The 27875-nt window shown below is 46.0% G+C and overlaps 1 protein-coding gene across 3 annotated transcripts; it reads right to left on the reverse strand.

The window, feature by feature from the left end:
* Positions 1-922: 922 nt before the first annotated feature.
* On the reverse strand, positions 923-6697 carry LOC100841083 (transcription factor bHLH111). 3 transcript variants are annotated; one of them, XM_014899139.2, is made up of 7 exons: positions 6142-6697; positions 3822-4572; positions 3527-3691; positions 2418-2489; positions 2232-2297; positions 1495-1533; positions 923-1357 (listed from the first exon to the last, which is right to left on the reverse strand). In XM_014899139.2, the coding sequence occupies exons 1-7, from the start codon at positions 6525-6527 to the stop codon at positions 1187-1189; spliced, it is 1650 nt and encodes a 549-aa protein (XP_014754625.1). In that variant the 5' UTR covers positions 6528-6697; the 3' UTR covers positions 923-1186. The 3 variants fall into 3 exon arrangements, with proteins under 3 accessions (XP_014754625.1, XP_010238586.1, XP_024310306.1); XM_010240284.3 differs by having other exon boundaries at positions 3828-4572; positions 6142-6681; XM_024454538.1 differs by lacking the exon at positions 6142-6697 and adding an exon at positions 4649-4952.
* Between the last annotated feature and the right edge of the window lie 21178 nt (positions 6698-27875).

Raw genomic sequence — 27875 nt, forward strand, 5'->3', positions numbered from 1 at the left:
ATGTTGGATATTACGGACTGCCAAGCGATCCGCGGTGAGACATCTGCCAAGACAAGTGAACCAAGACGTGATCTTAATCTTGGGAGGGATCTTGGTTCTCCAAATCAGCTTGAGCTGTTAAAGTTGTTCTGATATCAAGATAACTATATATAGGCGCCTCAGAAGAGCATAAAGGCAGAGGTGGTGGTGCTTTCATCAACCTTGGCATTTGGATACATAGTATTAGCTTATTCATATAGTATTAGCCAGTAATTATGTGTCTTTTTCTTCAAGTAGAGTGTTTGTTTTTATTTGAAATATTCTGAGGCCTGAGGGGTTGTTGTCTATATATTCATTTGGCTGCGAGAACGTGAGTTGGGTCGACTCAAGTGGCGGAGCCGAGATGTGATGAAGACCAAGGCCAAATATTCATAATAGCCTGAAAAATAACAAATTACATATGAAAGCCCCAGGCCAAAATCAAAATCCTTCCAAATATACCAAGGAAAAACTTCTCACACCCCAGGCCACAGCCCTGGCTGCCTGGGCCTGTCTCCACCCCTGGTCGACTCTAAAGTACAGGAAAAGTGAGATTAGAAGCAGCAGCCGCTGCTTTCGTTGTTGCAAGGCCACGTAAAGATTTTTACGAGGTACTGTATTGCATTGATATTTTACAATGGAATGTCATTATTCAAACTGTGTTCTGTGGTCCACGGAATTCCACTATGAATATTGAATAAGAATAATTAAATGTGCTTTGATGTAGCAACTCTTTCTTGTCTCCTTTCCAAATTACGAGTGGATGAACAATTATCCACTTTTACATTCTTGACTTGTGATGTTTTCTGAAACTGATGAAACGCAATATGTGTAAGTGGCGTCAGGATGACCATAAATTACCCGCAAAAAAAAGGATGACGATAAATAACTGACGGGGCAGAAATTCAGTACATATGAAATCACCACCTCGATAAAACTGATCTTATAGCTCTGTTCTCTGGAGTAGAAAGAATCAGCACAGTTAAAAGTACTTCATGTTGGTGTTACATAAGTTGTGGTCCTAAGGTACACACACAAATACAACTCTAAATTTAACCTTATCATTTGTCTTTTCTCTAACCACATGTATCTTCACCACAAATTATTCACCGTGCAGTAAACAATAATGATATTATAATAATGAAATAATAACACGTGGCAATGGAATTCATCGGTATAAGCAGCTCCTGTAGGGCGGGGTCCAGTAATCCGGGCCGTTGCTATCCCTGTACACCTGTGGCGTGCAGGAGACCGGCACCAGGCACAGCCCTCTACTCCTCAGGTCAGCCTCTGCCTCCGCCTTCTCCTTCCTATCCAACCCTCCCCATGGGTTGTAATCCTGACAAGGATAACAACAACAACATATACCCATGTGCTTGTTATATGCAAGTCGATCGGATGAATAAGCTTGTAATTTTAGCATGGTAATTGGATCCGAAGAAGTTCCATTATATGTAGTTTAATTTTGTGGTTTACCTTGCTACTACTTGACTTCATGTAAGGATCACTCAGCAGCTGCATATGGAACAGGCAAGAAACAGTGAGTCAAATTAAACAAAAAAAGTGTGGGTTTCCCAGATAGATTGGGAGAAAGTTTTCCATGTCGCATATCATGAACTGATAGAGCCAAACTACAAAAGGAGGCTGCTACGGGGCCATGACCATGCATTCCATTACACAAAAGCAGCAGCACTAGTGACTCTCATGTTGTGCAAAATACGAACAAAAGGAAGCCTACTCTGGGACCCTCCAACAGGCAACACGTGTCGCACGGTAGTTGGATAAATTGCTGTATCATTCCCTTCTAACTAATTGATATCTTAAGGATTGGCTTTTGCCCCGAAATAAATATTAGCACCTTTTGCAAAACATCCTTTTTGACAGATCAATAATTGCATTGGTTATGTTGCAAAAAAGTCAGAAAAAGATTGTAAAAAGCTCTCCATTATGAAAATGTGCTATAAGGACAGAAAGGTTTCCACATTCCTTTTCTCATGTTGATTGAATAATAATCCCTCAACAACATATGCATTATATGAAGGGAGACATACTCTAATGCTTATCCAAATTATTCCCCAGATTAGCTAATTAAAACAGCTTATATACTCTTTTTTTAGGATTAGGATTTCTAGCTTACAAGGTTTTAAAAGAAGATCGATGCGTCTTAAAAATTGATAGTGTTTAAGAGGGAAAACAAATGTTAAGCAAGTTACCTGCACTTGTTCATGCAACCACTTAATGTAATTTATGGCCTCATATAGAACTGATGCCGTATCAGTCTGTATCATGCATAAGAGGAACAATGGCAGCATGCCTTTTGTCATTGGGCTGTAATTAAGTATAAATGAAAAAGAAAAGCAATGAAACAATCAAATACACTTATATATGTTTGGATGTACCTTCCCAAACGGTGAAACGATCTGCTGCAGCGCGTTTATCTTGTCTCCTAGTTTTACTTTCGGCACCTGCGCCTGTTAAAAACAATGTTACCCTCATGCATGCGTGAAGGCAGTAGAAGGGTACTTATTTTTTCTTTCTTTCTAATGAAACAGATGGTTGGAAAGAATCAAACCAAAAGGATTACAAATGTGGAACAATCGGAAACAAAACACGCTATTTGGATGGTAGGGTTTAGAGAAGCTGCGAAATGCTACCTCCAAAGTCCTACCTTTGTTCTAAGTCAAACTTTTTCAAGTTTGACTAAGTTTGTTAAAAAAAACATCTACAACTCCAAATAAGTTTCACTAAATCCATGATTATTATCATGTTATATTATATTTTCATAGTATACTTGTTCGATATTATAGATCTCAGTAGATTTTTCTATAAACTTATCAAAAAATTGGACTTAGCACAAAGTTAGTACTTCTTATATTGAGGAATGGAGAAAGTATTACATAATTAAGGCACATCAATTATCCAATAGCACAAGTAAATTCAATATAACTGATTGTTGATTAAAATTTTTTGGGAGGAACCTAGAATTAGTTTCGATTGGGCCGAGGAAATTGGTATCTTAACTTGATTACAGGAAGTTATATATACTCCCTCTTTCCGTTGTGTTGCAGCATGCATATACTGATATACATATGGGTGATATGGCGGCATGCATGAGGTGAATAGTTCATGAGCTCATATTTTCAAAAGTCATAATATAAGAGCTAATTACCGAATGTAGAAGTTGATGTAATTGACAGCTTAAACTAGTTTTTTTGTAAATTAATGCTTCATTTCTCCAAGGATTTAATTCGCACATGCATGTGAAGGAAACAGAGAATCACCTGGGATTTCAAATGCTCGTACTCTCTAGAGTTTTAGACTAACCAAACTAGTATCCATGCATGCATGCATATTTGTTTTCTTTGAGTTTGAAAAATTAGTTACTTCATTAGAAGAAATCAAACATGCATTTGAGCATGCGCTGATCTATTTAGGAGAGAATTGCATGCGGATTAATTCAAGTGCTTGCATGCAAACTGTGCAACACCGGCCATATATATACACATACCGCTTTGAGGGACGAGGTGGGCGAGGAGGCTTCCTGCTGCTGCTGCTTGGACTTCTTCACGCTCCCCTCTGACCCCTGCTGCTGCTCCTCCGATCTCTTCTTCTTCCCCTCGCCTGACGACGCACTGCTCCCCTTGCCGCCCCCGCCGCCACTGCTCGTCTTGGCCTATACGCACACAAATTATATAACAGCTGCTATATACCGTGAATGAATTAATGCACATGCATGCAAGCATTAGGGATCGATCCATGGATGATCGTCTCTGGCCATGAGTATTCTTGAATGCTTTTCTTACACGTACCGGCGACGACATCTTCTTGTACTCCCCCGACGAACTAGTCTTCCCCGGCGACGCAGCAGCCGGGGCCGGTTTCCCCATGGCCCCGCCGAACGATATCAAGTCCGACAGGCTCGTCGTCCTGTCACCATTGCTCCCAGGCCCAGCCCACTGCACGTCCACCATGGAATCGCCGGAGCCGCCGTACATCCTGCTGCTGAGCCCTAGCATGGGGCTGTACGACCCTATCCCACCGACGGGCCTCACGAAGTCCTGGCCGCTGCTCCCTGGCCCACCAGCCGCTTCCTGCTGTTGCAGCATCCCGGGCCCGGCGCCATGGCCGTGGCCCATCTCGTGCTTGACGTTGCCGCCGGAGTCGAGGAAGAGGGCCTTGGCGCCGCCGCCGCCGCCGTGGCACGGGCTGGGCGGCGCGATGGACCAGTTGCTCACCAGGTCCGACAGGTTCGCCGTCGTCAGCCCACGCTCCTGCTGCTGCTGCTGCTGCTGGTGAGCGAGCGCGTTAATGTAGTCCATCTGGTGGTGCTTCTCCATGTTGGTGGCCGCTGCCGTGAACTGGTGGTCCGGAGGCGGCGCCCATGATGCGCCGTACTCCATCTTCTTGAGGTAGTCGCAGGCCGGCGGCTCCGCGAAGAGCTCCGGGGCGAGCGTCCGCGAGTTAAGCAGCTCCAGGAAGTTCTCGCTGTCGTCGTCGCCGTGAGCGTCGTGCACCGCCTGCATGCTCCTCGCCACCTCAGCGCCCCCGGCGCCCCTGAGTTAATTAAGCTCCAATTAGTTAACAGGGGGTGATTTAATTAATTAAGAGGCCAACAACACAAGACTTGTACATGTACAGAGCAAATCATGCATTCATGGAATCATGCTAATTTATTTAGTTTATGGATGCAGTGCAGCTCCCCTGCTTATATATTTGTCGTCTATCATTAGGCAATCGATTAAAGCGTGCAGTGGAAAGCCTCTTTGAGATGAAGAGAATGTAAAGAGGGATCATCTTTGAGAATTGGACACACTAAAGTATACTACTAGCATGCAAAGGGACATGGATGCTTGATATGGTTCCACTTTTTGGCGATCCGTACCAAACAAGAAAATCTTAGTAATTACTTGCATCTTGATCCACTTAGTAAAGTGCTAATGGTGGCCTATCTAGCTTGGCATTGTTATCTACCTAGGTCCAACGAAAGCCTAGCAAACTATGCAAGCACGCATATATTACACCATGGAATTTATTCTGTAAAGAACAAACAAAATTTTGTTTCAAGCAAGCAATCTTAATTACTTATATGCTGATTCGAATTCCAGTAGCCTCACTTGCAAGTCTACTTAAAATTAATTAAATCTGCAAGAACCTAGCTAGCTATATAGCTTAGCCGGTGGCTACCAGCGAAGAAAGCGACAGAAGAACCTTGTGTCCGAAGAATCACAGTAGATGCCTATACACATGTAACCCGGCCCAGCTGCCATTGCAGATTGCAGCAGTAACAAAGATGATCGTACGTGCTGGGGATGGCAGAATTTCAGGCCGATGTTGGCGATAGAATGACATTAATTTGTTGCTAACTTTTATGCACATTTTACCACCAATGCTAGCTTTGATATCGATCGGCAGTCTGAATAAAACTGGTGTGCACATCGCATAATGCAGATTCCGGCAATGATCTCCAATATCTACAAAAAATTGTCGCCAGGCACCCATGTCCTACACCGAAAGTCGCATCTAGATTTGCATTGTCAGAACTCTCTTTGATATATCACACACTGTTTGAAAAGCTATGTCCTCTTCTTTACTCTCTCTCCTTTGCTTTTGTTCCTCCCTTGTGTGCTACTTTCCCCTGCGTGCTGCCACTGAGTCTCTAGCTAGAGTACTCTAGACTACTAGAACCTAGCATATTCATATATGCAATATATTCATATTCATACAAAGAAGATATATATGCTTTTGCACATATATTCTTGTTCCATTTTTTAATTCTTCAATTCCTTGCTGTGTACATGCATGTAGGTCTAGCTAGGTAGCGTAGCGATGAGAATTAAGCAGCAGGATTAGATGCATGAATCGAAATCTATACTTGTCACGCGCGCGCTAGCTACGTAAGGTATAGAGGTAGACAATATATATTCGTGGCGAGATTATTAGAATCTAGGCAAAGCGAGGCCGCTTTCTTTATCTTTGGGACAAGGGGTAGTGGACGCATGCCGTCTTTTCACTTCCCCGACCTCTCGAATATGCAAATATGCATGTACTATTGCTAGTCTAGCTAGCTCGTATGATGTATGATCATGAGTGTTGTTGTTGCATGTATGGTGGTAGTATGCTCACATGAGGACTTGGTTCCAGAGGTGGCTCTCGGCTGCCGCGGCGGCGGCGGCGGAGGATTCGTCGATGCTGATCCCGGAGTGGTGGCTGGTGAAGGAGGTCTGCATGGTGGCGTTGGAGGCCGACATGTCGTCGTCGGCGCCAGAGGACGACGTCCTTTGCTGGTGTTGTTGCTGGTGGTGGGCGAGCGGCAGCGGTGGCCAGCGTGGCCCGGCGGCGGCGGCAGAGGGCGGAGGCCAGGCCGGGGTGGCGGAGGAGTAATTAGGGTGCATGTCGCCGCGCCACCAGGAGGCGCCCGCCGACGCCGAGGAAGAAGACGAGGGCGGGTGCGGCGGCGGCGGCGAGCTCGCGACGGAGGCCTCGGAGCCCTCCTGGGCCATGCACCGCATGCAAGGCTAGCTAGGGCTAGCAATTAAGCAAGCGAGCGAGCGGAATTCGATCGATCTTAATTTGGCGTGTGGCGGCCGGGGGAAGAGGAATTTGGCTTTGTCTCGGCTCTCTCAGGAGAGGTGATAGGAGTTCGTGGGTGTCTGCCGGGAGCTAGCTTTTTAAAGGGGAATGGGATGGGGCTACGTTTGGGTGATGTCACGTGCTCTCGGTCGAATAGTCCCTGTCTTTGGACACCTCCGTCCTTTTCAGGACCTCGTTAAGCAACGATCGAGCGTCCCCGTTTGTATAGCTAGCTGGTAGCAAGTGGTGCTGCATGGTACGAACTACCAAGGCGGGTTAAGGGTTGTCCATTTGAGGGGTCTTTGGACAAATGAGGATGTGTAAAATATTAAGTTATCTAATGGTAAAACCACATTTATCTCTTCATGAGTTTTTGACATGTGGGCGAAAAAAACAAGTAGACAAGTTTGGATGAGTTTTGCACAAATGAAGAGTCCCCATACTCTTCCCAAATTTGGGAAAAAATGAGAGTGTGGACCACTTTTGGACAAATGAGGGTTTCCATTGGGTTGTGTATTTTGTTCTTATGTACAGATTTGGACAAATGGAGAGAATTTTGGGGTTCCCTTGGAGATGCCCTAAGGCTGGAAAACATGGCTCAGGTTCGCCAAGTTATTTGAGCTCGGTTTATTTGTGAATTACGTGCATTGGCCCATGGGTTCGGAAGGTTATGAAAACAAAAACATCTGCGGTCCTAGCTAATTCTATTTAAAATATGGCCGTTCTTTCAAATGTATATGTCTAGGTCCTAAACCTTTGATTAGTGGTTCATCGCAGGTCCTAAGTGCGTTTCTACGCGGTCCACCCGCTTGCGTGGCGGTTTGACTGACGTCACGTCGCATTGGGCCCACATGGCTGTTAACAGGCTGAAACTTAATTTAAAAGGACCCTTCCTCCTTCTCCACCTTTCATTCCCCGGTCATGTCTCTCTCCTTCTCGATGGGTATGTGCAAGTTTACGTTTCAAAAGTTTACCCGACGGGTGGGTCTAGGCCTACATGGTATAAGTCAAACTACCACGCCAACTAGTTAGGAAGCGCAAACACATTTGGGACCTACAGTGAACTACTAAAAAATGTTTTAGGACCTAGACGTACATTTCCAAACATTTAGAACAAAATGGGCATCTTCTCAAAAGAATTAGGACCCTAGAGGTGCATTTTACCCTTCTTGAAATCAGGAAACAAAAATAGAGAAAATCTATAATAGTGGTCAATAGCAATTTAGTCTTAAAACTTGATAAAATATGGTAAAAAAAACTCAATGATTATAAGATTAAAAATTTAAGAGTAATAGATTTGTTTGATTTGTATCATCCTCCCCATGCTTAATCCATACTAGTCCTCGAGTATGTAGGATAATAAATACAATGACTTTTGAAAGCGCAACACATACATCAAACAAACGTCAAGGGTAAAACTAGGCACCATATTTTAAATCAAAAACCAAAGAAAACAGAAGACATTTTAAAACAAAAACAATTTTCCTCGTTCTTAATTTAAAACCAAAAACCAATTAAAGCAAAAACCAAGAAAAAGAGGGAAGCTAAATTCAAACCAAGAAAAGAAGCAAGAGTGAAAACAAGAAAAACTCATTCTAGGTCAAATTAAGATAATCAAATCGGAGATTGTTGATGAAGAAGGGGGATGCAGTGGTTTGCATATAAAATCAGTATTTGTACCACAGAAAAACTTCAGTTGGATAAACCATGAAAGAAAAGAAATAACACGCAAAATAATATCTGTTTTTAGATAGAACTTGATTTTAAAACAGAACCTGCACTTGTCTGAAAAATCTGATTTTTTTTTTGTAGAAATAGAAGACGCATACATGCACATTGTGTAAAAGTTTTAAAATTTTCTCACGTTCCAGTGAGAGGCCAAAATTCTAACACTAGCAGATATTGACAAAAGCCAACCAACTGGCATTTTTTTTTGCTAAAGTAAATTTCTTAATTACAAAACCCATAAAACAAACAAAAGATAAACTTGTTTTTGGAGTGAAATTTTTTAATGATGAAAGATTTGCGAAGGTTCAAGAGGCACAAATAAATAAAAATTCAAGGTGACCCTACTTCTCCATTAGTCATATCTTTCTTGTATACTTTTCAAAAAAAATAATTTTTTTTATTTATTTAAGAAAGTAGGACACTTATTTTTACTTTCCAAAAAGTTCCCCCTATGGTTATTTAATTTTCATAAATTTAAATCTATGAGTTTGTCTGTTTTTGTGTAGCGTACGAATGAAAGTGTTCTTCAATAAAGTTTTATGGGAATATAATATACATTCATATCATCTAAATTTATATTGTTTTTAGATCTTTTGACACTGATAAATATGGTTTTGAATTTTTCAAAATTTTGGGCTCCATGGAGCTTGATCTCTAAAAGCAATTTCCATAGAAATTAAGAGCTAATAAGTTGTCAGTTGTACTCAACTTTGAAGGATCGGGTACGTATGTCAAAAGATAAGTTTTGAACTTGCACCGGGATATACACGAAGTGACGTCTGAGAGAGAGAGAGAGAGAGAGAGATCACTAATAATTCTAGGATTTTTGGTGCTATCCTTCCTGTGTGCACGTGCTTAATTTCTCCTGCTCGATCATGTGCATTTGACTGTTCGAGGAATCCATATATGTGCCTGTCAACCTAAGACTATCTTATGACCAATTAGCTATCCTGTATTATGCTACAATGCTAGATAGATCTCTTCATCTACTTGTAATTAATTAACTTTATCCTTTTCTTTTACTGAACCCTTTCTTTTAATAAAAAATTGCAGAAGAAGATTTTTTAACCTCTGTTTTCCATTTCAAAGGGATTAATTAGCACCCTGAACTAACAGAACCCAAATAAAAAAGCAGTACGATAATGCAAAGGCTGGAGCCATGCATCCTCCGTACTTCTTCCCTGAGAGACAAGCTGGTCATGGAGCCAATCATGCGAGTGCGAGTAAACTTTGGTCCACCCATCCGTGTAAATATCTCCTTCAGCAGCTAGCTAGGTAGTCAGTGAGCATACATATCTTTTTAGTTTCCCTTTACCGTGTCAAAACATATGGTGGTGGTCCACATCACAAGGCAGAGGCATTTGGATTTGGATCTACTCTGATTTCGGAAATCTGATTATTCAAGTTTTGAACACTTACCTAAATTTTGACCTCTCTTCCTCCCTTTGTGGGGATCAACTTATAGTGGAGTGTGAAAGGCGCAGAGGAAAAAGAAAGGTAAGTGATCGAGTTGAAGCATGCATGCATGCTTTGCTTGGTGTGGTAGTGGCTCAAGTGGAGACTTCAAGCTTAACAAGGTTTTTCAACATTGCCATCTATTGCTTGTCATCGTGTGTTCTCCAATAATTCAGACGCGTTTTCGAGTAAGTCTTACAAAGCCGCCGATCTCCCTTGATCAGTTTGGCATTTGTGTGTGTCACCCGAAAATATCGCTGTCGTGTGTCAATTCGAATAATTATCAGAAAACCGTAATACATAATATTTCTCTGCTCCGAGAAATTAATTTTCTTTTTAAGTGTCAGTAGTTAAACGGTATGTCCTTAAATACAAAGAAACCTGCCAATCCCCTCTTTTCTTAAAGGACAGAATGCATGGCTAAGTGTACAAGTGACCGACAATGGCTGTGTGAAGCGCTTCATGCAGAGGGGCAGCTCCCCCTTTTCGGAAAAAAAAGTACACGTGACATTTCCGTTCTCCTTTTTATCACAATGCACGATTAATTTTTGTGAATTAATTTTCTTTAAAGGATGCTTCTCTTAGTTAGAATTCTTTTAACCTATTAATGCAACAGCTGAACTGCTCAATTTGTTTACAGTTAGTATTTGTGATTTTACAGTTAATGTACATGTTTCTTCCGCAAGGAAATTAGATGTGCGTACATGTGTGTGCTGGCAAATATTTGGTGTGTTTTATATCTTTGCAGGCTAAAAGTCTTGGGTGCTATGGATGCGATTTTGACTAAAGGGTAAGACCACAGACAAAGAATGTCAAAGTAGCAAACATGTGCAGTATGATCTGAAAGCGACCACAGCGCAGCCACCCATATCGATATTCAGTGTGTATGTGGGGCTTCAAAATGCTGTGTGGCGATGGAGAAAATCTGTCAAATCTGACCTTATACGCTAACATCCAAGATTAATCTTTACGTATACTCAAGTCCTATGCACCAAAAGCAAATTCGCCGGCCCGAGAAATTTCCATGTTGACTTACTGTTGTCGCAAAGATATTTTCGTTTTTAATAGGTCCTGTGAATAAGGTTTTGAGATGTTTTCAGTTAACACTGTGCATATGTATACATGTTGTCATGTAAGTATGCGTGTATAGCTTACACCGGTATCTGTAAACGAGTTAACTCCCATTTTGTGATCGGCCTATTTGTAACGAGTTGGCAGTTCACGGCACATTTAGAAATTTTGATCACTTTACAGTTTACACCGTAGTTTAAAAGCTGAATTCCAATCTCCAAGTACATATTTTATAGATCGGAACTAGCTCCCTTCGTTCCGAAATAAGTGACGTGAATTTGTATAAGAATCTGAAATAGGGTGCAGAGCGGTCAAATCTCTAAAACGTGGTGTAAAATCATCACGTCGTGACAAAAAATATGTGGTCAACGTTGGAACATTAAAACTCTTTATAAACCAATACTCAAAATGTGGTTAATCGCTTGAATAAGCGAGTCCGTGTGGTGTATCAATCATCACACTGTTTGACAACATCTCGACACTGCGCCCCCCCCCCTACAACGATCCAAAGGACCACCTTTTTCCTTGATGCAAGCCTGGATCAGAATCTTAGAAAGCAAATCTCGGTTACACGCTCACAAATAATGCAATTTTCCTGTTACCATAGGAAGGAAGTACGCATATATATGAATCATGTGTAACAACAAACAAAGCCAACCGAACTAGTACTACATATTCATATGGAGAAGAAAAAAGGAACACGCTCGAGCTAGCGGCAGCACGTAGAAACAAAGCCCGTGCCCCTGATGGGTGAATATATAAGGTGTGCTGTTAGCTTTGTTTCTTTATGGATCTCTCAAAAGAAAAGAAAAAAAACTTTGTTTCTTTATGGTGGAGCACATCAGCGTCAGTGTCCATGACCCAGATATGTACGCACACGAAAGGCCATCTGCCCTCGCTAGCTGCTGCTGCTGCTAGTGTCAAAATCACCAACCGCAACGGCAGCAGCAAATCCCATGGAATCTCGTCACAGTCTTTTCCGGACCCCTCACTGTTTGCTCAAGTCGAGACAGACGTAGCAACCCAGCACTAGCCACGGTTCGCTAGCTCCCCCGCCGGGTTTTCTGGTTGGCGCGTGCGCTAGCTACGAGCCTCCGTGCAGCGAGACGAGATCGATCTCATTTGGCGTTTGAAAAACTCTGGCGCGGGCGACACATAACGGCTTGACTGGACGTGTCAAGCGGGCTTCTTTCCGACCTGATTTTACTGAGGTTGAAGTCTTCGTAGGAAAGAGTTTTTGCTTACTGCTGCAGGCCGAGATGATCAATAAAGTGAAAACAAATGAGCCATATCGATCATGTTTATTGGTAACCAAATAGAAGCTTTATCTGGACTAACTAAGAGTGCACGTATGTACATAACCACCTAGAAAAATAGAAAAAAGGGCGCAGATTACCAAACATTCATAACAGAAAAAAAAAATTAGCGCGAGGTCGCAAGGAGAAGCGGAAAGTTACATATAGCACGGCAGAAGTCGCTACTACATATGTATGTATTACCGACGGGTCTTGAACCTTCACATATGACGCGTGAGGTATTAGTCATTAATTTGTCATGCTTGGTGACTCCGGTCAACACTTGTGACCACTCACCGTTGACGGGCCTGACGAGAAATGTCCGTAGGCGGTGACCTTTTCAGTGCAGAACTGGGAGTCCGTAGTGTTTGAACTTCTGAGTCGGACAAGTTCTCTGGCTTCCTCCGATAGATTTACGTCGGAACCGTCGAAAGAAATTGGGTTTCTCTCGATTGTTGTTCGGTTACTGTAACACCCATCCTCCCCTTCACCGGTACGTAGTAGCTACTCCTTGCAGCTCTTTAGGCTCAAGGTTGTCCGAAAAGAAAATACATCTTATTGGATGGGTAGTCTACAAATCATATTAAGACTTGGGTCAGGCTGTTACATACCCCCCTCTTAGAGGGCTGACATCAACCAGGAATGTTTACCCTCTTGGCACATGTCCCCCATGTCTGCTGCTAACCCGCACAAACATGTGTAACCGCAAGGGTCAACTCTGGTACTTATTTGTAACACCCCAGCCATCCCCTGCCCGGGTAGTAATTCCTCATGTCGATCGGCTCCTCTAGGCTCAAGATTGTCTCCAACTACCAAGACTGGTCTTCTCAGCATGCTTGGTGATGAGCTACCAAAAAGAAGGTGCATTTTGTTGGTATTAATTAGTAGTCTATCAATTTTATTAGGCAGATTCTACGGTACCCAATACTTCCTTGGACTAGATGGAGTATTAGAGAAGGGCGTCATGGACTTTTCACGATTAGTAAAAATTAAAACAAAAAATACCCAGGGCCGCCGCCGTCCTCACCCATGTTGGCCGCCACCAGCACATGTGCCTCCCGGCGCCGGCAGGGTCAGCGCCGTCCACGCCCCCGACGGCCGCCACCGAGCACACGCGGCCACGAGCCTCCCCGCGCCAGCTGCCACCGAGCAGGCCGCGTGGCCGCCGCTGCCCTCGCCCGCGCTCCCGCGCCGGCAGGGCCGTCGCCGTCCTCGCCCGCGCCGGCCACCACCGAGCACAAGAGGCCATGCGCGCCCATCCTCCCCCCCCCCTCCCCCCCCGCACACGCTCCTCCCCGCGCTGGCAGTGCCGCTGCCGTCCTCGCCCGTGCCGGCCGCCACCGAGCACACGCGGCCATGCGCCTCCCCACGCTGGCGTGGCCGCCGCCGTCCTCGCCCAAGCCGGCCGCCCCCCGCACACGCTCCTCCCAGTCACGGTTGCCGTTTTTCTCCCCGTTACATTTTTACCCTTGTTTTCTTAATACTCCGTTTGTTCTGACAGGATACTCCATAGATCTAAATTGGAGTATTTAGGAGTAGCAACTAATCTGTGCCCTTGGATCAAAAAAAAGGAACGGTCTAAATTAATTTCGGGGTACCGTAGAATCTCATTTTTATTAAGCCTTTGGCCATTATAGTCACGCGAGTGAATTATCGGTGGTTCCTCTGAGTAAACACTTGCTCCAACATAGAGGTGGTGAAGCTTTTTTTAGAGTTTATTACCTCCAAATGAATTCAAATACATACCACCTCTAGGTGCTGATTTTGAAAAGGACCGAACTGTTCAATACCACTGAACAAGGACCTTGAAGTACTGCATTTCAAGAAAGTAGCTATTGGATTCAAACTTCGGTACCCCACTAGTGTTGGTACAATATCTCCGAATTATAGTCCTTTTGACAATGTAATGTAGCATTTTGGAGACTCCTACGTATATATTACAGCTCCGGCCCTTGGTTTTGCTTGTGCTTCCATCTCTCTTGTGGCCGTCTTTGACTTCATGCCTCTTAAATTAGTAAACTTTCCTCTTGTGTTTGTGATTTCATATTGATGGAGGGATTCTTGGAAATTGGGTTGGATTCCCATCGAGAACTCAAGCGAGATATCTTCGGCAAAGACAAGGCCAAGTTCTTGTTACTATTGGAGTGTGTGCTCCTCCTAACCGCCTAATAGTGCTTGGAAGTCATAGATTTGTGAAGACATACCAAGATTGGTGGTAGCAAGCTAGCGATGCCGAGTACAGAATGTGTGGCAATGGTATAGGAGAAGAAGGGTGACGAGGAAAGGTCCCCAAATAGAGGCAACATTCGCAGAGTGGTCGCCAGGGGCTCGATGGTGAGAACGCGCTAGGTTTCGCACCCTAGGGCTTCTGATCCACATTTTTAGGGGGCTCCGATATACAGGGTGCTTGGAGGAGACAAAGGTTTTGATCCTACACCTGGCTTTGACGAGTTCCATCAGTGATGGGTGTTTCTCGTCCTATGATGACCTTGATATATATCACAGACAAAAGTCTACAGATTTCTTGTCAAATCATCACAAATGAGGCTTTTTTTTTCAGGGAACATAGAGGTTTTACCAATATATCTGTAGCTTATTCTGTAGCAGTTATATATTGCATACTTACACATATACAGTATATCTCTAGATTGCAAGGGCAATTTCGTGGCCGGACTGCCCTCCCAAGTTAAGAAGAAAAACAAAATGATCAATGCTTAGAGTAGTTATGGAGATCGATAGTGATACTTATGTGGTTCCTAGATCGGCATGTTATTTTAACTAAAGACAATCTTGCGAAGCGGAATTGGCAAGGGAGTTTAAAATGTTGCTTCTGTGATGCTGATGAGAGCATTCAACATCTTTTTCTCTCCTGTCCTCTTGCTCGTATTATCTGCCGTATCATTTTTATTACTTTTAACTTCCACCCCTGACATCAATTACTAATTTGTTTGGTAACTGGCTTTATGGGGTAGAGAAAAAACTTAAAGCTCATATGCGGATGGGAGTTTCGGCTTTCTGTTGGGCTATCTGGAATTGCAAGAATGATGTGGTTTTTAATCGATCCAGAGTTTACAACTTTTTGCAGGTTATCTTCAAAGCTACGCACTAGATCCGTCTTTGAGTTTTCCTGCTTCCTATGCACCTGCGGGGACTTCTGGATATTGGATGCAACCGGAAGGAGACGGTATCTCGGGATATCTTCAACTGGGCTAGCTGGCAGTGTACTAGACGCCTTCAATTATAAATTCGTCATGATTGATATTTTTAGCTGGCTTATTTTTGTATCCACGGCGCTTGTCGGTGACTTGTAAGACCTACTCCTTATAACTTTGCAAGAAAAATGACTGTGTGCATCGATTAATGCAGAGGCTGGGGTTTCCACCCCTTTTGGGAAAAAAACTTAGCCTAGCTAGTCCCTACTCCCTCTGTCCATTTTTATGGGGTGCTTTGGTTTTGTCACCGATACCAAGGGAGCCACGGGAGTCTGCTTTTTGACCAAACTACCCAATGAAGTGTGCCCACCCAAGTCACTGCCAATCGCATGAGGTTGTGTGAGAGAAAGCTGGATACTTTAATGTCAAGAGATCAATACGCTTTTTATAAATGGACCAGGCTGCTCAAATAAAACGCCTGGCAAAGAGTGACGGAGGGAGTACGCAGGGTTGATGATTATATCACTTGAGCATGCATTGACTAGTTAATTAATCTACTTTGTTGCTAGTTATTAGACTCAGATCGTTGGGGTCTGTGAGAGATAATGACCATTTTTAATTTGTTTCCATCCACAACCGGCTATAGCTAGGTCTAGCGCCAAATTGTTCTTCTCCCAGACACCGAGAAGTCAAGAACATTCCTTCTGCACCAATCATAGGTTAGGTTCACAAGTGGCCGAACTTAAATACATAATACATACTCCTATGATGTAACCACCACAACACAATCATGACTAATTTGTCAACACCTGAATTGAATAATGTGAATCGCAATGCACATAAGGCCGACGTACCCCTCTCCTAATTAAAGTGGCACGCTTAATTAATTTAATGCATGCTTGCTAGGAGTTCACCTCCCAATAATTTATAGCTAGTGCATGTTATAATTAATTAACACCTCCGTTAGTTTGGATTATCATAAGCTCCCTCTCGATCACTGATCTTGCCAAAAAAAAAACTTGGCATTTTGCTTGAGGAGACCAGATGGGATTGTGATGGGGAGTGGTGGCTCCCCACAACCTCAACCTTAGCCCATTAGGCAATCGTGTGACATCTCTTTCCACTACTTGCTTGAACTTGCTTTTCAGTATATCATCGCTAGCTTTGCAAGTCCGGCTTTTAGTTTCCCTCTCTTCTCTCCTGATCTTAACGTTGATGATCACTTTCTGCCCATCGTTAACCACCGTCTCACACCAATTAATTCTCCCTGTCTACAACAATACGCGCATGTCGCTGTGGCCTTTAGGATGAAGCATGCTTTATTTTGCATCCTCCTCTGAAATTTCAGTATATAATTTTAGATAATTGACACTTCAATATATATTCATAGATGTACGAAACATGCATGGATAGTACCAATTATTGACCTCAAAATTAACTCCCCAAATACCTTTAATTAGGTATACGAAAGACACCCCGTACCAAATTTTGTCTTAGTTTGTGTCTTTTTGATATATATAGGATGGCAATCTCAGTCTACCGTTTACATTAGGTTAACCAAATTTAGTTTTATTTTTTTAGCAAATGATCCGATTTATTGAAACTGAAACACACACAAGCAATAAACTTTATGATAAAACTAAAAGTTGCATAAAAAATATTTCAAGTCATCGCCTCTGGCTGATCTTTTACATCTCGACATTTCTCCAAAGTTCCGACGAGAAAAGTACAGAAAACCAAACTTGCATGAGCTAAATTAACCTCAAAGTTTTTAAAATGCTGCTTTAGGCTACCACTGAAATAAAAGTTTAGATCGATGAACACGTTGACATCGTCACCGGAGGTTTTAGCATCGGTGGCGGGTAAAATACCCACCACTGTTGCACCGAGATCACCAATGGTGGGTTAAATACCCGCCACCGAAGACCTACAAACCGCCACTGTAAATCCCTCCGGCACCACCCGAAAAGTGCGTGGAGTACATCAGTGGCGGGCAAATTATCCGCCACTGGACATTTCTAGTGGCGGTCTTTTGCCACCGCCACTGGAACCTTTTCCAGTGGCGATGGTGTATAACCATCACTGGTACTGTTTTTTCCCAAAATAAATAAATGAATTATTTATAAAAATAAATATTCCTGTAGCACAGAAATAGCAGGAATACAGCACATAGCAGAAATACAGTAGCACAGTATACAGCACCAAAGAAACAGAATAGCAGGAAATATATTACAAAGTTCCACACGAGTTAAACATTCAAGTCACATGCATGTATACAAAGTGTTTGAAAGAATGAGCCACAAATAGAAGTGTTCCATACAAATTAGCCACTTTTGGCGATAATCCCGCCGCCGTAGTAATCCCCGCTCGATTTGAGGACCTCCTTGTTGAGGATTTCGCCGATGTCCTTCTGGATCTCGTACACGAGAATTTATGAGTTGTGCCCTAACTCGGCGTTTGCTAGAAACCAATTCCTCACTTCTTCGAAGGTCTTCTTCCCCTTCGACTGGAAGTCGTTGATCATCTGCTGAATAGTGTGCACACAGTAGTAACCACAGTAGACGGATCCTTCAGGCTGTTGCTCGTAGGGGAAGTTGAAAGTGTGCCTGAGGGGAGCGTCATGATTGCGGCTGAAGCTAGGCATCCCGTACCATTTCACCGCATCGCGATAGGCTGCGTCGATGACATATTTGATCGGCTCAAAGTCGCGTTGTGGTTCATTCCCCTTGCGTCGCAGTGGATCAAAATATGTGGCCCCTCCCATATCGAGGCAGATGGCGATTGTCACCCAATGGCCGCTGTTTCACAAAAGTACGCACATTGTATTAGCCAAATAATATAACAAGCAAGTCTTCCGACGGAAAAGGATTTATGTATTCACGCGAATTGAAAACAACTTACTGTAGATGGTACAATATCAATACAAAACGGCGGTCTTTGTGCTTCAACATGAATTGAGTGAGGTATTCAATGGCCAACGTTCTACTTTCGACCAACAATGGGTCTGGACCAAGCAAAGTGGCGTTGAAGAGAAGGGGGTCGGCGACGGCCATCCCGTATTGCTTCACCCTATAGGCCTCCCATCGTGTAGTGTACACACCACAATCTTAATATGACGTTGTTGAGGCACTTGCGGTTGAAGAGGTGAAACAAGTTGAGGAAGTCAATGCCGAAGGTAACGTCGTTTTCTCTCTAGATTTCCCCCGTATTGGAGTCGAAGAAGCCATAGTGCTTTGGCACTCGAACCCTAATTTCCAAATTTGTTAGGTCTACGCCTGATGATGCCACATTTCCAAATTGGAAGAATCACCTGTCCACGAAATAAGATCCATCAGGCAATCTATCTCCAACACGGGGGTGGGTGGGCATCTTCAGAATGTCTGGTCGCTCTTCCCAAATCCCTTCTATCTGCGGCGCGGTCTTTGGTTGTCTTCTCGTAGAAGACGACTCTTTCCCCTCCTTGGAGGAGCCCTTGCTTGCCTAGCTGCCTGTCCCCCTCTTGTTTTTCCTGCGTCTCAGGAAATCGGAACTGTCCGGTTTATGGGGGACCTGCATCCCAGATGGGGCACTTGGACGGGGCTCTAACGGGGCCGATTGTGCTGCGGCTATCTGAGGGACGGGTCTTGGTGCGGATGGCTTCGGGGCTCCGGGTTTGGGCAACGACGGAGGATTTTAGCCTCCATTGTCGTCGCTGCACTCCGCCGCAGGTGAGAAGTCTCGTTCTGCAGGCTCGTAGTCCAAAGGATCGGGTGAGGCGCCAAGCGGCGACGGAGACGTCAGGCGCCGGGCGGGTGGAGACGACCGAGGCGGGGCGATGGAGATGGAGACGGAGAAGGCTCCATAGCGAGGACCACCAACCTCCTAGGCCAGATGAGGTAGGAGTTGACGCAATCCCTTAGGGTCGTCGCCTCTTCGTGCGGTGGATAAGGGACCGGTTCGTCCTCGAAGCCCTTGAGCACGGAGTCCACCTGCACCCTGACCATGTCGTCTCGCAGTGTCACGTGGTGCACCACGGCCGTACGCGGCATCAGCAACCCGCATGCGCCCAGAGGATTCCCCACCGTCGGCATGTGTAGCTGGCATTTGATGCCCTTCTGCGCATGACAAACATGGCAACATCATTAATAGATTGGAGCATGATAGTGGTATTTCACTATGTTTCGTAGCGCGGGGAGACGCTTACCGTGAGGTTCTCGTCGGGTGGCCCAAGCAGGTCAAGCTGGCACTCGGTGCCAGAGCATGAGGTGCTCTTATTGGGTAGCGGGGACGGATCCGGTGTGGGCGGGGTTGGTTGGATGGGCGCCGGCGGGAAAACATCGTGATCAAAGAAGTTGTCGACGTCACGCTGGTCCCTTGCATGCCGCATGAGCTTCTTGAGCTCCTCCCTCGCCAACACCCGGATCTTCTCATCTAATTCCTCTGAGCTCTGTTCTTTGCTGGACGCCCTTCTGCGTTTGCGGGAACCTTGCTCTTTCGCCATCTGCCTGCGAAAGGGCCCGGAACCGACACCTTGCATATGGCCCCCGTGCTCACTTTGTTGCAGAGCGTAGCTGATGGCATCATCCCACTGTTGGTTGATAGAGGAGTGGGAGCCATCCGACTCCCACTCTGCCATTGTACCCTGTATACAAAAAACAACATGCTCGGTGTTAATCTTATATGTGAGTATAAGAAGCCCAACCGATAAAAGAAGATGTCAGGACGAGGCCTTACGAGTGCAGCCTCTTGCTTCTCTGACATAGGCTCCAGGCCCGCCCACTGATTTGCGGTCATGGACGACCGCAGCCATTTGCTGGAGCGCTCACCGCGAAGCAAAATTGGGACCCTCGGCTGTATACCGGCTTGGTCCAATGCCGCGTCCTCCTTCGCCCATACCTTCTCCTTTCCAGGGCGTCCACGACTGCCGAGGCGGTGGTCGAATGGCTTTTTCTCACGGAGCTCCTTGTACCATTTTTGGCTGGCCTTGAATTCATCTGACCTGACCCACACCTTGAACCTCTCTCAGTCCTCCTCCGAGATCCCCTTCCAGTGCTTGTTAACCACCGTCTTCCAGTCTTTGCCGATGAGCTTCCTGCAGTTATATTGCCACGTGCTCTGGCCCTTCCTCATGACTTGGTGCATCCGCCACTCCAACCGTCTCCTGATCTCATCATTGGCAGGCACGAACCGCTTCCATGCCGCCTCGTAACAGTCCTGCATCACAGCTTTCAGGACGTCGCTCCATCTTTGATAGATCCGAGCGCGTACCCGTACTATGGCGTTGCATGTGTTCGAGAATCTTTCTGCAGCCTCCACCGGTTCCTCCAGGTAGCTTTCTTTATTTAGCTTGGTGACGACCCACGACTCCGTTGGCACCTTGTTTGCTCCCCGCTTGGACTTTGACTGAGTAGTTGACTCCGTAGCCTGAGACGTCGCACCCTGGGCTTCTTCCTCATTAGCTGCTCCTCGGCTCCTTCAAGGAACAACTGCTCCCCGGCTCCTTCTTCGCCATGCTCGAAGCCATCGCTCATGGCAATTTCCGCTTCTTCTTTGACTTCTCCCTCCACAACCGGTGGCTGCTCAGGCACCTCTTCAACGCGAGCTTGAGGTTCCTATCCAACACTTATAAAAGTAATTTAAAAAAATGGGAAAAATTTGGCATGACCTATGTTGTAAAATAAGAAAATTTTGGCATGACCATTGCTGTAAAATAACAAATGAGTCTACCAGAATTTTATACCAGCATAAAAAAAACTCCCACCCACATATACCCTCTTGGCACAATGGCCGGACCCTTCTCAACGACCCGGCACGATGGCCGGGCCCACATTCCTCATATTAACCGACACAATGGTCGGAATCACATGCATGTATCAATCTTTGCACCAAGAGCAGCAATAACAACAATATTTAAACAAGAGCAGCAATATAAAGATTTAAACCCTAAATGGCAAATGAAACCATAAACAGCAATATTAAACCCTAAACAACAAGATTTAAATCCTAAACAGCAATACTAAACCCTAAACAGCAATATTAAACCCTAAACAACAATATTTAAACCCTAAATAGCTAGATTAAACCCTAATTAACTACAACTAACCATAAACAACAAGATTAAACCCTAATTGGACGCTAAACAGCAAGATTCAACTTCGAAATTCAAAAATTCTACCCTAACCCTAACCTAAGAGCAAGGGAGAGAGAGAGATAGAAAGAGATAGCGTACCAGGGTCGGGGCCGGGGCCGGGGCCGGGGTCGGGGTCGGGGCCGAGGTCGTGGACGGGGCCGGGGCGGCCGGGGGAGGCGGCGGCGTCGAGGCGGCCGGGCCATGCCCCCGGCGATGCGGGCTGGGCGGCGGCAAGGCGGGGCCGCTGGATCCGGATCCGGCGGCCGGCGGCGGGGCCTGCGGGGCGAGGGCTTCCCGCTCCTCGTCGTCTGTTGCGACCCTCCCCCCCTCGGCGGCTAGGGTTAGTGTTTCAGCGAGGAGGCGAGGAGAAGGGGGGCGGCGAGGGAGGCACGAGGGAGGGGAGGGGAGGGGAGGTGAGGGAGAAGGGCAGCGGCGGCGGCGGCGCGAGATTTGGGCAACGCTTCACCGTTTGGGAGGTCGAGGAAGCGCTGCTGATCGAGAAGACTCGCGCTTCGGATACGAAATTTTTGGCTAAGTACCGCTCTGTAATATATATAGGGAACATCACCAGTGGCGGGTATTACGTGGATACCCGCCACTGGCGACCCCTCCTAGGGTTATTTGTACAGGAGACCACCGGTGGCGGGGATTTCCGGATACCCGCCATTGGTGACCCACCAGTGGCGGGTATATGAAAACCCCGCCACTGGTAATTGGAACAGGAGTTGAGATCATTTGGTAGATATCTCTGATACCTTCTAAGCCAACATCCAAATTGTAACATTATAACAACCTTGGGTTTGATTTTTTCCATGTGGCTTCATTAGACTGAGAGGTGTTCCCATGCCAAGTTTCAGCTCATTTTGATGAAAATTGAATTTTATGGAATTAAACTAGGACCAAAGCCACACATAATCATAGAAATTTGTGTGAAATACTGTGAATTAATGTCTAAAACTTGTATTGGGAACAAACAATATTATTATACACCCAAAAGTACAACTGCTATATTTTTTGGAAACGTAGGGAATATAATAGGATTATAATAATGCATTCTGAAATCATTCCCAATGGCGGGTTTCATACAACTCACCGCCACTGGTGAGTTGGACAAGATTTGGGAAATCCCTAAGTCCTATAGCATTCACCAGGGGTAGGTTTCAGGAAAATCACCGCCACTGGTGCCAACTTCCGGTGGCGGGTTTCCCTGTAATCACCGCCACTGATGCTTTAAGGCACCAGTGGCGGGTTCCTCTGACGTCACCACCACTGGTGGCCTTCTGCGGGCTGCCGCGCGAGGCGAGGTGGAAGTTTAGTCCCACCTCGCTAGTTTACAAGCGTTTCGACCAGCATAAATAGCTTCCTTCCCCTCCCATTGCAGATTCTGAATAAAATCAAATGCCGCTCTCTCGTCCACTCCCGTTCGCCTGGCCTGTGGGCCCGGTACCCTATGTGTGCACTGGTGGGCTTGGATGCCCTGTGGGCCCGTGCTCTTCTGGCCTAATAGGTAGTAGGCAGCTCCCGGGTTCTCGCCTGGCTGGGCCTGAACCCGAAACAGCCTAGTTGCTCGGGCGGGCTAAAAAAACTATTCTCCCTTCTTTTCTGGTAGCACACACCAGTGGCGGGTGTCACAAAAATCACCGCCACTGGTGCCCGCTTCAGGTGGCGGGTTTCCCTGTAATCACCGCCACTGGTACCCCTTCCAGTGGTGGGTTTCAGGAAATCACCGCCACTGGTGGCCTTCTACGGGCTGCCGCGCGAGGCGAGGTGGGAGTTTAGTCCCACTTCGCTAGTTTACAAGCTATTCGACCAGCATATAAGGCTTTCCTCCCTTCTCTCTTCAGCTTCCGAATATTCCTCTCGCCTGTCTCCTGTGCTCCTCACCTGGGCCGTGGGCCCAGTACCTGTACTATTTTTTGTGGGCTCGGATTACAGCCCCGTGGGCCCATGTCTGCTCTTGCCTAGTAGGTAGTAGGCTGCTTCCGGGTTCGCCTGGCTGGGCCCGAACCCAAAACGCTCAATTGACCCGGACGGGCTGAAAATAACATGTAATAAGATTTAAAAAAAATCCATATCTCTTAATTGTTTTCGAAATTGAAACAAGCAAATAAAATATGCATTCATAGTAGAAAAATATTGCGAACAAATTTACGGCATTTGTTTTCAAATTTGAACAAGTTAAAATTCGAACCTCGTTAGAATTTAAATTACATTGAAAATCATCAAAGGGCATATTTATCAAAATTACAGAAATAGTGAACTATTGGACAATCTTGTCTTTTTTCTTTGTTGTCTTCTCTTTCCTCTTATACGTTTGGACCTCATCATGGCTGCTTCTGGCGTAGGCCCCGTCTTGTGTGGGTAAAATTTTGACTTTTTTCTTGTCTGGATCGTTCGTCTTGCCACCTCTTCTTCTTTCCTGGTCATGGGATCGGGAAAACTTTGATAGTCTTGTTGTGAAGTTACTCCGTCGACCCCAACAATGCTCCTTTTACCTCTCCACACGACTACGCGGTTTTTCGCTATCGGGTCTTCTATGAGGAAGACTTGTTTGCATTTGGAAGCAAACTGCCATGGTTCAAGCAGTGCCGAGATTCTTTTGACGTTCACCTGATGACGGGGAACCTCTTTTGGCAGAATCATTGTTGTGAACCTATGATCTTCATGCCTGACATCGCGTGCCCATCTGTTGCGAAACATGGCGATGGTGGTGAAGGTGTAGTCAAGCTCCTAGATCTCTTCGACCACGCCGTAGTACGCTTCTGTCTGGCCTTCGCTGTCGGTCCCCGTCTCAACTACGAGCACTGTACAGCTTTTTTGGTACGTACTCTTACGGTCTTGAGCCTTGGTGTAGTACGTATACCCATTCATTGCGTACGACTGGTATGTGACGACGTTGCGGTCGGGAAGCCGTGACAACTTCTGTACAATCTTCTCATCTTCATTCGCCGTAGACCTCGGATACCAAAGATTCTTGAGCCACATGGCGAATGTAGAATTGTGTTTTCGCTGGATCCAATCATCATTCCTGTTAGGGTTGAGGTTTCGAATTTCTTCGATGTGCATGTCGATGAACGGCTCGACCTCTGTCGTGAGTTGCAGCACCATTGTGTGTGCTCTTATAAAGTTGTCCATTCTTTGGCGGGCATGCACATCAAGATCCTTCCGGCCAAGCCCACCTTCACCTTCTAGCTTCCCCTTATGTCGTGATTCGAGGACCCCTATGGGTTTGCGGTCTGCCAACCAATCAGTGCAGAACTCAACGCACTCTTCTGCATGATAGCCTTCCATGATGCTTCGTTCAGGACGCCCTCTGTTACGAACATCATTTCAGCACCCTGTTGTATTGTTCGGGCCCAAACATGTTGTGCAGGAACGATGGCCCTAACAACAAGATCTCATCGGCGACGTGGACCATCAGATGGACCATAATGTCGAAGAATGTTGGGGGAAAGAACATCTCACATTCTCACAATATATGTATCATTGCGTCCCTCAGTTGCAAGCAACGGTCCACCGTGATGGACTTCTGGCCGATCGTGTCGAAGAAGTCACAGAGCTTCATGACCGTCTCTCTCACCCATGGCTCCATGCAGCCTCTTATTGCAACCGGATGTAGCTGCGTGAGAATCACGTGACAGTCATGAGACTTCATGCCAACCAGCTTGTGGCTCTTCATGTCAACGAGTTTCTTGATGCTGGATGAGTAGTTCGATGGAACTTTGATGCCATGGAGACACTCACACATTCTATGCAGCTCGGCTTTGCTCAAACTGTAACACGCAGGTTTGCATCGCGTATATATCGTGCGTTCACCATCCTTGTTTTCCTGCAGTGCCTCTTCCTCTATCGGCCACAGCTTCTCCCTTATCCCCATCCACTGCAGGTCCTTCCGTGCCTTTGGTCCATCTTTTGACTTGTCCGCGTGGTGCATCATCTAGCCCAACAGGCTGTCGCACACATTCTTCTCGACATGCATGACGTCTATGGTGTGACGGCTCTATAAGAACCTCCAGTAAGGCAGGTCCCAGAACACGGACCTCCTCTTGTACGTAAGGTCGCCATCTGGACCAGCAGCTGGCTGTGCTTTCCCGGCCATGACTTAAAGGTCCCTGACAATTTCGTATACTTCGTGTCCAGTCAGTTCCCTCGGTTTGTGCCGCCTCTCTGCCCTCCCGTTGAAGTTTTTCTTATCATCCCTCCACGGGTCCTTCCTCTCCAGCCACTTACGGTGTCCCATGTACACAATCTTTTTTGATTCTGGCAGGAACAACCCTTCTGTCTCGTCCCCGCACTTTGTGCATGCTTTGAACCCATGTGTTGACTGGCACGATGAGTTCCCTTTCGTCAGGAAGTCATGCACACATGTCAGGAGAGCTGCTCGAAGGGTGAACTCCTCCTTATGAGCGTCCTAAACCTTTCAACCCTTCTCCCAAAGCTCCTTGAGCTTATCCTTCAGCAGCTCCAGATACACGTTTACATCAGCTCCAAACTGCTTAGGGCCCTGTATGAGCATTGATAGGTGGATGAACTTCCTCTTCATGACAAATATGAACAGGATCACCGGCCATGTGCTGTATTTGCTGCTCAAGTTTTCGAACGTATTGATCCCATCCGTACTCATCCCAAACCTGATGTTCCTGGGCTCTGTGCCGAACTCGGGGAATTCGTCGTCCAGAGTCCTCCATTGAGCCGCATCTGCGGGGTGTCCGAGGAGTCCATCATCATTGCGGTACATGCCCTCACGATCGATATCCGCCTGAGTCGCATCGTGGTAGATGAACCACTTGGCCTCCTTCTTGTTCTGGAACCAACGCTCCAGCCTGGTGCCACACGGGAGATACCAGACCATCTTTGCCACCGCACCATGCTTCAATTCTTCCTCCTCGCCACCGTCAGGATTGGGGTCTTTCTTCCTGTATCGGGATGTTTTGCATACTGGACAGCTGTGCATGTCTTTGTAGTCGCCCTTATATATATGATGCAGTCCAGCGGACAAACATGGTATCTGATGACCTCTAACCCGAGGGGGCATGCAACTTTCTTCGCCTCATACGTGCTCTTAGGCAACTTGTTGCCCGGAGGAAGTACCGTACGTAGGTAACTCTGAATCTCCGTGAATTCCAAGTCCACGATGTTGTATTTTGCCTTTATACGCAAAAGCTCGAGCGTTACTTCTAGCACACTGTTATCCACGCCGACATTTTCATATAACGGTGTCTCGGCATCCTCCCTCAGCTTCTCAAACTTACGGGACACCCTCTCATCCTCGGGGTCATCCAACTGATTCTGCAGATGCTGATCGTCCAGCATTTCAACCATCCTACCAGTTGGAACGTCCTGTACTGGATCCTCGCCACGGTATGCTTCTTCACCAGGCTGGTCATCAGACTCCATGTTTTCAATCTCAATGCCGTCATCGATTTCAATGCCATCCTCCCCATGAGAAGTCCACCTTCAATAACCAGACACAAATCCTCGCTTGAGCAAGTGCATCTCGACATCCTCTGGCTCGTACAGCTTGCTGTTCCGACATCTCACACAGGGACAACACATCTTATCACCTTTTCATATGCATATCTTCCACGCCGGCATCGACAAAAGTCTTCAGCCGCTCTATCCACTCAACACGTAACCTGTCCTCGTACATCCAAGCATGGCGCATCGAGCTACAACACAATTTTTTTTTAAAATAAACAAATCAGCTTGATCGACAAAAATGGAAAATTTCGGCGTGACCTTTGCTAAAACAATTTAGCATTTTGCACTACGAAATTCAATGCCTGCATCAAAAACAAATTACCCCCACCCACATCGGCATGACGGCCAGTATCACATCACATAAGAAATACACGGCACAAAGGCCGGTGTCAACACACATTTAATATGCTTAACATGCACGTTCATCGGTCCCGAGGTTAAGCTTTACCCTAGGGCTAACCCCCATGGGCTAAGCTCCCCCATAAGCAGCAGCGGCCATGGACTCCAGAGAGAGAGAGCTAGAGAGAGAGCTGCAGAGAGAGAGAGCTAGAGAGAGAGCTGCAGAGAGAGAGAGAGCTAGAGAGAGGGAGCTTATCAGAGCAAAATTAAAGCGAGAGAGAGAGAGAGGGATCCGGGAGGGAGGGCCCTCACTAGGGTGAGGGGGAGCTCCAGAGACAGTGGGGGCAGCCCGAGAGAGCCGCCGGAGAGAGATCGGGGCCGGATTTGCTACCACCGGCCACCGCGCCATTAATGGCTTTTTGGCCAAATTGAAGAAGAAGAAGCGGAGGAAGAAGGGAGAGAAAGAAGAAGGAGATGGGGGGAGAGCTACCTTCGAGCCGTCGTCATCAATTTTGGCAGGGCTTCGCCGCCGGTGAGGACCAGAGCCGCAGCTGGTCCAAGACAGACGCGTGAGATCGAACAACTTCGGGCTCGCACAGTATTTATATATAGGAAGGTCACCAGTGGCGGGTGTACGGATAAACCGCCACTGGTGAC

Source organism: Brachypodium distachyon, chromosome 1 (genome assembly GCF_000005505.3).
Source record: "Brachypodium distachyon strain Bd21 chromosome 1, Brachypodium_distachyon_v3.0, whole genome shotgun sequence".
NCBI classification, from domain to species: Eukaryota; Viridiplantae; Streptophyta; class Magnoliopsida; order Poales; family Poaceae; genus Brachypodium; species Brachypodium distachyon.

Excerpts from the sequence above, each read along its gene's own strand:
- LOC100841083 (XM_014899139.2), bottom strand. The coding sequence starts at position 6,527 with ATGCGGTGCATGGCCCAGGAGGGCTCCGAGGCCTCCGTCGCGAGCTCG. Across the intron at positions 3,692-3,821 it reads AGATGTCGTCGCCGGTACGT|GCCAAGACGAGCAGTGGCGG; the intron begins GTAAGAAAAGCA and ends GTGTGCGTATAG. Across the intron at positions 1,358-1,494 it reads TGAAGTCAAGTAGTAGCAAG|GATTACAACCCATGGGGAGG; the intron begins GTAAACCACAAA and ends TATCCTTGTCAG.